Genomic DNA, 11,871 nt, shown 5'->3' with positions numbered 1-11,871 from the left:
CTTCCTTCCTTCCTTCCTTCCTTCCTTCCTTCCTTCCTTCCTTCCTTTCTTCCCTTCTTCCCTTCTTTCTTGGCAACTGGAGTTAAGTGACTTGCCCAGGGTCACATAGCTAATAAGTATCTGAGGCCGCATTTGAACTCAGATCCTCCTGACTCCAGTGCCAGTGGGTCTATCTACTATACCACCTAGCTGCCCCTGTGACCTTTCTTAATGTGTGAGGAAGGATAAAGACTGGACTTGTAATCAGAACACCCAGGTATAAGTTCTGGCTTTATCATTTACAAGCTGTGTGACTGTGGACAAGTTATTTGCCAGCCCCAGACCTCAGTTTCCTCATCTGTAAACTGAAGGAGTGAAGCTGAAAACACAGAAACCCTCTGTTTCCATTATATCCACTTTAGGTTTGGGGCAGGGGATGTGCAAATGACCCCAGAATCATAGAATTTTACAATAAGAAGGCCCTTTAGCCTGACTTCTGTGAAAAAATATATACCAGCAAATCCCTTGGTTCTCTTCAGTCAGTCTCTTCTTGAGGACTTCCAGTGAGGAGTGGCCCATTCTTCTTCTGGGCATCTCTAATTATTACCATGTTTTTTTTCATCAAGTCTGTATTGGCTTCTTGGCAATTTCCACCCATTGCTTCTGGTTCATGCCTCTGGAGCTAAAGAGAACAAAGTGATCCCCCTTCCACAAGCTGGCCTTCAAATACTTGAAGACAGTTCTGTGGCCCACCTGAATTTTCCTCTTCTCCAGGCTAAACATCCCCACCCCCACCCCATCCCCACCCATCCAGGGTGTTAGATCCCTAGATTTCGGGGGCCAGGGTAGGGGAAGTGGTGTAAGAGGCCCCCAGGGTTGCTGCGTCACGATTCTGAGAAGTACCATGCTTTAGGGAAGCAGCTTCTCTCCCCCTTCCCCTCCCTTGCTTACCTCCACCATCCCCATGCTTTCGCTGCATCTGTGACCTCAGGTAACCCTTCTTTGGAGAGATCTCTGGGTCCAGCTGTGTTTCTTCATGTCCCCTCTTGATCTCCGTCCCCCCTCCACCCCCCTTGAGGTACAACAGGCCCTTTGGCTTCATTAGGGTAAGAGGAGTCTCATAAAGATTTAGGCTCTGCTCTTTGTGGGAATATTCTCACCCCCACCTCCTCCTCTGCAGTGTCTGGGCCCCACTCCCGAGTTGTCTGTGCCAGGCAGGCACTGTGCCATCTGTCTGCTTAGGCTGGTGTCACGGGAAAACCTCCAGCTGCCCAGGTGGGGGGAGCCCCATGGAGAAAATCCCTGTGCCCTGTTCTCTGTGCCTACTCACCTGTCTTGTCTTCTCCTTTTCAGCATCGGAAGACATGGCTTCCCCAGCAGCACCAGCATCATCAGAGCTCATCTAGGTGAGGATTCCTCACTCAATACTCTGCCCAGCAGCCAACCGTGGTGGGTGCCATTCAGGAAGCTGCCTCAGCTTTCCAAGCCTCATTCCAGCTTATCCTAGCCACTGCCGACCTGAACAGCGCCCTCCCCTCCCTTTCCCACCTTGCCCCTGGTTTGGGCGGTGGCTCCAGAAGGCCAAGATCACCCTGTTGGGCACTGCCCTCTTCAGCTGCAGGACAGGAAGAGGGGGTGGGTTGATCACCCACAACCCCTCCCAACTCCAGGCCCAATGAGCTGAGAAGGGGCCGACAGAAGCCCCTCAAACCCTTCCAGCTGGACTCTCTGTCTATATCTTTGACTCTCATCGGGGCATGGCCAGCAATAGCAGCTCATGCCCAACGCCTGGGGGTGGGCACCTTAACGGGTACCCGGTGCCTCACTATGCCTTCTTCTTCCCTCCCATGCTGGGCGGACTTTCTCCACCTGGCACCCTGACAAGTATCCAGCACCAGCTTCCTGTCAGTGGGTACAGCACTCCGTCACCAGCTAGTAAGTTGTGGGACAGAGTGGGAGTGGGGGTGGGATGGGCGGGTGGGTTTGAGGGCTCAGATATCACAGGGGAACTCGGTGGCTTATCATCAGGGCCCCCTCTGTGAGGGGATGGTTTGTGGTGCCTTTGTTATGTATAAACACTGGGAAGGATGGGGTGTCAGTCAATGGAGGGGTTAATAATGGACTCAGCTATTGGGGGAGCATGGGGTATACTAGATAGATCTCTGGATTTGGCATCAGGAAAACCCAACTTGAAATTCTGCCTTAGACACTTACTAGCTGTGTGACCTTAGAGAAGTACTTAAACCTTTCTCAGCCTCAGTTTCCTCATCTATAAAATGGGGATAATAATAGCACCTACCTCACAGAGTTGTTGTGAGATCAGATATGTAAAGTGCTTTGCAAACCTTAAAGCACTGTATGAATACTATTTATTATTATTATTGTCTGTTTTACAGGGAATGCCACTTTGCCACCCCTTCGAAGCTTGCAGGGGACACATCCTAGGGGTGAGATAGGAACCCCTATTATGCTGTGGGTTGCTGGACTCTGCCTGAGTGTGTGCTAGGCTGGAGGGCTGCAGAAAGGTTAGGGCCATTTGTGTTGCGTTCTCGGCCCCTGGCTTCTCCCCCCTCCATCTCATCACTGAGGATCTTATAAATAGCTTGGTTGGCAGCAGACAAAGGCCCCTGTTAGATAAACAAACCTCTCGACATTTGGCGGGAACAGCATCGTGACCTGGAGAGGCAGCCACATGCCCTCCTCCCTTATCCTTACCCTCAGGGTCCCCTGGACCAAGTGTCTTTTTGTGAGGGTGCCTAAAGGGTGGAGGAGGAAGGCCAACTGCACCCCCTCTTCCCCTGTATACATACCTTGCTGCTAATTTCCCTATTTGAGTGGAGTATGAAGTAAGAGAGGTAGTGTTATACACCTGATGAGGAATGGGGTGAGCTAGGCCACTGAGGGAAAGAGCTCTGGGGATAGCATGGGGGTGGGGGCAGGGAGGAAAGCTCTGCTTTGGTCATGGGTGGGAGCTGGACTGTAAGGAAAAGACATAGGCCCCTCCCTCTTCCCTTTTTCTCTGTCTCTGATTTTTTTCCCCCATTTCCCCCTTCCTCTCTATCTTTCCCATGAGAGTCTTGCATCGGCTGGGTGGGGGTCTCTTCCACCCCTGGCCTGTCTGAAGCCAGGTAGTGGGAGGCGGCAGTAGTGGCTGCCAGCTGGCATGGCTCAGACCAGAGGCCTGCCAGGCCTCTTACTGTAACTCTGGCCCCTAGGGCCGAGCTGGGCACAGCGCCAAGTCAGGAGGGGGAGGGATCTGGGGCCTGGCCGGGCAGGAGAAGAGGGAACAGAGGCTGGGAGATGGATGGACAGGGCAGCTGTTGACCTGGGAAATGTCCTGTTCACCCTCCCCCCTCCATCCCACATGCCTTTTCCCTGGCCTGCCCAGTATGAACACTGCCCCAGACACCCACTGCTTCTTCTATTGGCACCAGTGAGGCACCTGGCAACACTGCCCTCTGCTCCCTGCTCTGAGTCAGTACTCCCTTCTCTGGGTCAGGGCAGTACCCTCCTCCCTAGGGTCAGGGGAGTCTCATTGTCCCTGGAGTTGACCCTGGAATGGTGCCACCCTACTTGCTCTGGCCAGCTGCTCACAGCATCTGACCCTCCCTACAGCTCCTCCTCTGTCTCTGTCTCATCCTCCTTCCTGATACCCTTCCCCCCCAGCCCCCAGGGTACTTTCAAGTACCTTGTACACAGTAGGCATTTAATAAACGCTTTTAAATAAATCAAATTGAAATGGACAAATGTGTCTGCCATTCTGGTGCTCCTCTCCCCACTTCAATCCCTGTTTCCAGCTTGGAGGAGGGAATACTTCTTGTTCAGAGGGATAACCCAGGTCCTACTCAGGAAGCTTCCTGAATGCGTCTCTGGATATCTGCCTCTGCCTCAGCCCCCCCACCCCCCCAAAGTCTCCCCTCATCACCTGGCTTCGGTTTCTTCTGTGTTCTCATTGTCTCCTGGTTTTTTTCTCACTCTGTACACTTTGCTCTGTATTGAAGCTTAAAGGGCTTGCCTCAAACCTCTTTGGGGAGACAGGTTTTGCATCTCACCCACCCCTGCAGCCCATATGCTTTATTTGTGTCTGGTATGTCTGTCCTAAATAGTTGAGGCATTTGGAGGTGGGACTGGGAGTGGGGAGCTGAAGTGATTCCTCCTTAAGTTGGCGCTGCCCTTATTCTAGGAGCTGAAATTGTAAGGCTTCCCCTTCTTGCCAGGTTGGCACTTCCATTGGACAGTGGAGCCTGTGCCCAAGTATCTGGGGGGACACTTTTTTCTAGAATGGGATGGGCAGAAAAGTAGTGGCCAAAACCCTTGGACACTGCATAATGGAGGAATGTGGGTCTTTAGCTGGCACTAGAGAAGGATAGTCTGCCTTGCTGTTGCCTTCCTTACCTCATGACCACTCCCATGCCAGTCTGGGAAGAGATTTCCCCCTTACCCAGGAATGTTGTAAGCTGGTTCCTCTTTCTTGATGTATACTAGGGGTGGCTTCCGGGATCCCCAATCTACTCACTACCCTGGGAACCATTTCCCCTGGGTGCAGGGGAGGGGGATGAGTGGGAAGAAAGAGAGGTGTGGATTTGTAATTTCCTGGTAGGGCCCCTTCACCCATACTTGGGCAATATCCTTTCCTGTCCCCCCCCCCCCCACACCAACTGGTCTTGCTTTTTTTCCCAGGAGCCTCTTCCCCCCCAGCAATAAATAATAACACTATGACCATTTCCAACTTCCCTCCTCTCCCCATGCCTTGAACCCTCCAGCTGTGTGTGTTTGTCACATACAGTAAGGGGAAAGGACATTGTGGTATTTTGCCAGGGAACTGTGAAGGTAGATTTCTCCCCATGACTAGAGTAAAGGGTCCCTGGGTGAGGGGTGTGAATCTTCTTTGCAGGGGCCTACCTTTCCTGCTCCTCTCCCACCACATCTCAACACACACTCATACACACAGACACACATACACACACAGTACAGATACACAGACACATACACACACATGCACATGTGTGTACACACACACACACACACACCCCTGCCTTGTGATGGTAGTTCTCTAGCTGGATGCTTCCAAGCATGGTTGATAAAAGATTCATGCTTCCTTAGGAGGCAGCCTTCCCAAGCCAGGCAGATCCTGGCTGGTGGGCCTGGGAGACCAGGTACTTCTTAGGGAGCTATGAGGCCAATCTTTCCTTCCCTTGAACCTCTGGCCACTTGCCAGTGTAGGGGTTTTGAAGAATAAGATAAGAACCCCTTTCTCCCAAGAGCAGAGTGGCCCTCAGTATAACCTTCTCTGTAGACCAGAGTCTACCCTGCAAGGGGGTGAACTCCAGAAAATAGATCTGTTTATTTTCCTTACTTTCCCACTTTCCTGGTGGAAAGTGATAGGGGCAGAATTGGGTTGGGGACAGCTGATAGAGGAAGTGGTCAGGTATGAACAAAGCCTGAACATGGCTGGTCTTCCTTAAGGAAGATCTGGGGGAAGGAGGGGTGGGGGGAGGGGTAGAGAAGAGTGGCCAGCTTCTTCCAGAGGGCTCAGGCAGGTGTACTTTCCAGATCAAGGCCCCAGTGAGGGGGAAGGGGATTGGTGCTGGGCAGAGGATCCAGAGCTATGATCCAGAGCCTCAAGGCTTTTTAGAAAGATTACTGGGTCCACCCTTGTCATTTAACAAAGGAGGAAATTGAAGCCAGAAAGAGAGAGTAAAGTTAGAAGTCGGAGACCTCAACCAAATGGGTTTTGGCTGTGTTTTTCAAGGTCTGCTCTGGCTCCTTGGTATTTGAATATTGGGGAGGGGACAAGTATCAGTGAATTGGGTTTATGGGAAAGAGTTAGCATGCCATATCCCCATACCCTCGGTCCAGGTTTTTATGAGTTGGGAGAGAGAAAAAAGCCCTAAATACTCATCTTTCTTTTTTTTTTTTTTAAAGCAATTGGGGTTAAGTAACTTGCTCAAGGTTACATGGCCAGGTGTTTCTAGGTGGGTGCAAAGTGTCTGAGCCCGGGATTCGATCTCCAGGTCATCCCGACACTGGAGCCGGTGCTCTTACTGCTGTGCTACCTGGCCACCCCTAATTCTCATCTTTCTTATCTCAACCACGAGAGAGGCCACAGAGTTCAGTGGAGAAAAGTTTGGGCTTGTAGTCAGGAGGCACCTGGGTTTAAATCCTACCTCTTATACATGCTAGCTTTGTATCCCTAGCTGAGTCATCTGATCTCTTTGTGCCTCAGTTTAATGTTGTGTAAAAAGAAGTGATAATGCCTCTAGTTCATACCTGATAGGGTTGTGTGATCTTGGACACCTCACTTAACCTCTTTATGCCTCAGTTTTCTCATCCATATAATAGGGATAATGTATTTAATAGCTTCCTCTAGGATTGTTGTGAGAATTAAATGAGATAATCTATGCAAAAAACTTTGCATATCTTAATGAGGCAATGTAAATATTAATTGTGTCTGGGAGATAGATACTGGCCTCGTACCTAGGAAGACCTGAGTTCAAGTGTGCCTCTGAGATGTATACATATACATGGATACACACACATATACACATATATATTTATTTATCTATTTATTTATTTATGGAATGGGCAAGCATCCTAACCTCTCTGTGCTCTAGGAAACTCCATTGCAGAGTAGTGCAGCCCTGCATTAGTGGAGGGAGCTTCCTTACCTGGGAGTTCCCCTATCAGCAAAGTCACTGGTCCAGCTCCTTACCCTGAGATGCTGATGCTTACTTTGTTCTCCAAAGTTGACCTGAGGATTAGTGAAAGAGATCTAAGTTCATAGTGAGAGGATGAACGAGATAAGGGAGATTCTCATTAGATCTCCTCTCCTCGAGTTCTCCCCCCTTATCTATTGGAAAAGATATTTATTAATTGACCAGAGCTAAGGTGAATGGGAGTAAGGGGCCTAGGGCATCTGTTGCTGGGCTAACTCTTAGGGTGAGGGAGAGAGTATTATTATTATTGAGAAGTTACCATTATCTTCCCTTCAGATATAAGGAGGAAAGAAATACCCAGATAGGCATTCATCTGCCCTTTCCCATTGTCCTGGTCTTTGTACTGATGGATTGCTGCTCCTCCCTTCCCTTGATCTCCTGGCAGGCTGGGGAGGGGAGGCCCCTCTCTGCCAGGTGGAATGAAGGGACTTGGAACCTAGGCCCCACCCCTCTCCCCCTTCTCTTTGGCAGGAGGCCCCCACCCCAGGAGGGAGAGTTTAGGAAGAGGCCAGGGGAGGGAGAGGAGATCTGCTTTCTTCTTTGAAAGCTGCAGATAAAATCTGTCCACACCTATTCCCATGCCACCAAATCTGTCCACACCTGCTCCCTTTCCACCACTGGGAGTTTGTATAGCTCATCCCTCTCCTCCTATCCCCCAGCCTTACAGGAAGAAGGCTTTGAGAGTCACAGGCTTTTTCCTTTGGGTGATGGTGGTAATGTGAGATGATAAACAAGAATGTAGATTGTAACATCCTTGAGGGCAGGACACCCCATTTTTGCTGCCTTTGCATTGCCAGCACTTAATATAGCACCTGGTACATAGTAGCTATTTAATGAATTCTTGTTGACTGAATAGAGAAACTCAGGTAGCTAGGCAGGGCCTGAGGTCTTTCTCTGCCACACCCCGTGCGTGCGTGCGTGCGTGCGTGCGTGCGTGCGTGCGTGTGTGCGTGTGTGTGTGTGTGGACACTGCCTTCCACCCCCTTTCTTCCACCTTTCCTTTTTGCTGTCTCCCCTTAGCCTTCTTTACATTTTCCCAGGATAATAGAGTAAGCACTGAGGGCTGGGGGAGGGAGGTAAAGGGGGGTGGGGATGGCCTAGAGAGCCCTTCCATTCATGGGGTCCAAAATGCCAAGTCAGCCAAAGGCTGTAAAATAGGGTTTTAAATGAGGAGCCCCTTTCACCTTTCATTTCCTAGCACTGATTAACCCAGGTGGAGTGAAGGGAAGGGAGCTGGGATTTATAATCTAGGCCCCTCCCCTCTCTCCTTTCGCTGTGGATGAAGGACCCCCTCCAGTCCAATCAGAAACCAAAATGTTTACTGGGGTGTGAGGGAAACTCAGCTGAAGATGGCTCCCACTCTGAGGTTCTCTTCAAGTCAGTGGAGCACATATCTGGGGGCAAAACTGACCTACTTTGCCCTTTCAGGAGTGGCAAGGCCTGGAGCCATGAAAAGCTCATTCCTGGAAGGGGAGAACTTTTCTTCCCTTCTCCAAATTAGGGGGCGGTGGTGGGGTTGTATGCTTAGCTTGCTTAGGCATCATTTATTTCTTTTTCTTCTCTCAGGCTCTCTGAGACTGGAAATTAGCAGGGGCTGGATCTTCTCAGGGTATAATTGAGGCAGATCCTTAGATTCAAATTCATTAAATTTTCTAAAAATGGACATTTATTAAGTGCCTACTGTGTGTCAACTGAGGGTAGGGCAGATGCACAGAGGAAGAATATTTCTTTTGGTTTTTATAGCACTTTGTAAAGTAGGTTTTACAGCTGGGGAAATTGAGCCTCTGAGATATTCAGTGATTTGCCCAAGGTCACACAATTCTGCTCTGTGACTTGAACTCCTGTCCTCTTTCCAAATCCGGTTCTCTTTTCAGTAAACCACAGCCTCTGATTCCGTCCTGTCTTCAAAAACCTTACTCCATGGTAGCTTTGAACTCTGTATGCAAATAAGAATGTGATTAAGTACATAGGAGAGGGCTGAATGAGAGAGATTTGGGGAAGGAGCAGGCATTGATCAGTAGTTTAGAGGGGGTCAAGAAAGGTAAGGACTTCAAAGGACATGGGGAAAGCTTATTTTAGGTAAGGGGACAGGATGAGCTGTAGAACAGTGAGTCTCAGAATTACAGGATGGGCCCTAGAACCGGAAGTAACCTTGGAGATCATTCAGTCTAGCCCTGCCCCCCGCCCCCATTTTACAAATATGAAAATTGAGGCCCTGAGATTTACTTTTTATGAGGTAGCAAGTGGTAGAACTGGGATTTGAAATGGGTTCCTGTTCTGGAGTGTAGAGCAGGCATGTGAGACAAGACTGAAAAAGCAGGATGAAGCCAGAGTGTGGGTGACCTCAAATGCTTAGATAAGGAGTTTGAACTTTATTCAGTAGGTATTGGGGAGCTCCCCTTTTGATCGAGTGTAAATGTCTTTTTTTAAAAATAAACTTTAATTGATATCTTTTGGTTTTATATCTTCTATATTTCCCAATGTATCCTGTCCTTTTCTTCCTCCCAGAGAGCAATCCCTTACAAGAAAGAATTAAAAGCGGGAAATGACACGTTAGCTGAGCAAAAGTAACCAACATATCAAAAAATTCTGACATTCTATACAGTGTACCACGCCCATGGTCTCAGACTTCTGCAAAGAGGCAAAGGAGGTGCTTTCTCCAATCTCTTTTTTCGGGTGAAACTTAGTCACTTCATTTTTTGTGTTTCTTTTTAATTAAATTTCAAATGAAATATGTCTTATCTCCCCCTCCTGGTTCCCCTCCCCTCCCCTCTCCTACTGAGAAAGCAAGAAAAATAAAACCCCTGTAACAAACATGTATAGTCAAGCAAAACAAATTTCTGCATTATATCCAAAAAAATGTCTCAATATACACTCTGAGACCATCGCTTCTCTATCAAGAAGTGGGTACCATGTCTTGCCATGAGCCCTTTGGAATTGTGGTTGGTCATTGTGTTGATCAAAATCCCCAAACCTTTTAGAGTTGTTTGTTTGTACAGTACTGTTGTCTTGTAAATCGTTCTCTTGGTTCTGCTCATCTCACTTGGCATCAGTTCATACAAATCTTCCCATATTTTTCTGAAACCATCCTCTTCATGATTTCTTACAGTACACAGTATGCCATCATATTAATATATTACAAGTCATTCAGGCATTCCCCACTTGATGGGTGGGTGTACTTCCTAAATTTCCAGTTCTTTGCCACCACAAAAAGAACTGCTATAAATATTTGTGTACATATGGCACCCTTTTCTCTTTCTTTGATCTCTTTGGTACATAGACCTCATAGTAGTATTATTAGGTCAATGGGTATGTACAGGTTAAGAGCTGCTTGGGCATAGTTCCAAATTGCTTTCCAGAGTGGCTGGACCAGTTCACAACTCTACCAACAGAGCATTAATGTATCTGTTTTGCCCCAGTCCCTCCAGCATTTGTCATTTTCCATTTTTGTTAATCTTGCCAGTCTAATGGGTATGAGAAACATTGTTCACTATATTTTGATAGCATTCAGTTTTTATTGTTTTGTTATACTTTCCATGTACATTGCTGTAGTCATTAGGTATATTGTTTTCCTGGATCTGCTGACTTTTTATGAGTATATAGAATTCTTCACAAGTTTCTCTATATCCATAATTTCTTACAACACAGTAATATTCCATTATTCGTGTATTATAACTTTTGTAGTAATTTTCTAGTTGAAGAGTATCTCATTTATTTTCATTTCTTTGTTACTAGAAAGTATTGCCATAAATATTTTGGTGTACATAGAAGCTTTGTTTTTATCACTAAGATCCTTGGTATATATGCCCAGCAGTGGAATCTCTGGGTCAGAGGGCATGAACATTTTAGCATCTTTGTTTGAGTAGTTTCAAATTGCTTTCTAAAGTAATTGGCCAATTCACTTTCACCAGCAATATATTAGTGTGCCATTCTTTTATAACCCCTCGAACACTGACTATTATCGTTTTTGTCATCTTTACCAATTTTCTGGGTCCGAGGTGAAACCTCAGACTTTTGGATCTGCATTTCTCTTATTAGTGATCTGGAGCATTCTTTCATATTGTTCTTAATAGTTTGCAATTCTTCTAAAAGAGTAAGTCATCTTAAAGATACATTAGGAAGATTAGGTTACAGTCTAATGAAAGATGTATTGGAGAGGCTTCGAAGAGACAGGGGGTGAAGAAACTAATTAGGCATCAGTCTAAGGGAGATGTGATGAGGACCTGATCTGAAGTTGTGAAAGTGGGAGTGGAAAGAAGGGGATGGATGAATCCTGACCTGAACTCAAAACTCAGCTCCGTGGCCAAAAATGTCCAGTGCTTTGTTGAAGGAGTGTGGTCGGATACAGCAGGTGGATAGAACTGGGCAAGGTCTCTAGGGATATCAAGCTAGTGCTAAGACTTTGGTATCTGCCTGGAATAGCTTTTATGTGATTTCCTGTGCCATGGCCTCTTGGGATAGCATTGGGACTAGGGATAGAAGAAGGACACAGAAGAACCTTGTATTCTGGGAGGAGTGTCTGCCTCTTGAGGGAGGGGTGGGTCACCCAAATTGGCCAAGGTTTTCCTTTCATCACCCCATTTATTTTGGTTAAGATAGGGGTGGGATAGGGGGAGAATGAAACTCTGTTCTCTACCCCTCCTCTACAGTGAAAGGTACTTTCTATCTGAGAAGTTAGTCAGGCTTAGAGTTTTGGTGTACAAGGGTTTTCTGGGTAAAGCAAGGAGCCTGAAGGACTTGGGGAGGGGTTGGGTGACAAAGGATGGGCCCTTTCTTTCCTATTAAGGGTGTCAGATATTACAATGTGGGGAGTAGGGGACATTTCCCTCTATATGCAAATAGCATTCCTACAGATTTTCAGGTCTCACAGTGTCAAAAGTTTAGTGTCAAAGCAACCCACCAATTTTCACATGTCAGGCCACAGTGCTACACTCCGTGGTATACGATGTCACATGTGTAAAAGCCACACACATGCCACCCCCCCAAAAATACTTTCCTCTCCCTCCTCCCCCCTCCCTTTGGGGAGAGGGGGAATGGTAGGGAGTTGGGGGCTGGCCAGACGTACTTCTTTCGCTTTGGGCAAGGGGCGTGATGGTCACAGGCATAGACGGGGTGCTGGCTGGTGGGTGGGTGGGTGGGTCACTGGGATGTGAGGGGCTAGCGCTGGGCGAGAGTT

At 47.7% G+C, this 11,871-nt stretch overlaps 1 protein-coding gene across 6 annotated transcripts in view; it reads left to right on the top strand.

Annotated features, from left to right (window-relative positions):
* RARA (retinoic acid receptor alpha) overlaps positions 1-11,871 on the top strand; it is a 54,051-nt gene that overhangs the window by 26,224 nt on the left and 15,956 nt on the right. For 4 of the 6 annotated variants that reach the window (XM_069074224.1, XM_069074226.1, XM_069074225.1 and 1 more), the window contains exons 2-3: positions 1,333-1,914; positions 2,376-2,426. In XM_069074224.1, the coding sequence (XP_068930325.1) occupies positions 1,737-1,914; positions 2,376-2,426 (229 nt within the window). In that variant the 5' untranslated portion in view covers positions 1,333-1,736. The remainder of the gene's footprint in view (positions 1-1,332; positions 1,915-2,375; positions 2,427-11,871) is intronic. The other 2 variants (XM_069074228.1, XM_069074229.1) reach the window with 2 other exon arrangements.

The sequence above is a fragment of the Petaurus breviceps genome, unplaced genomic scaffold (assembly GCF_028583685.1).
Source record: "Petaurus breviceps papuanus isolate PSGF00001 unplaced genomic scaffold, PetGlider_PUasm1.0 90887, whole genome shotgun sequence".
NCBI lineage: Eukaryota > Metazoa > Chordata > Mammalia > Diprotodontia > Petauridae > Petaurus > Petaurus breviceps.
This window is presented reverse-complemented; position numbering and strand designations above follow the sequence as displayed.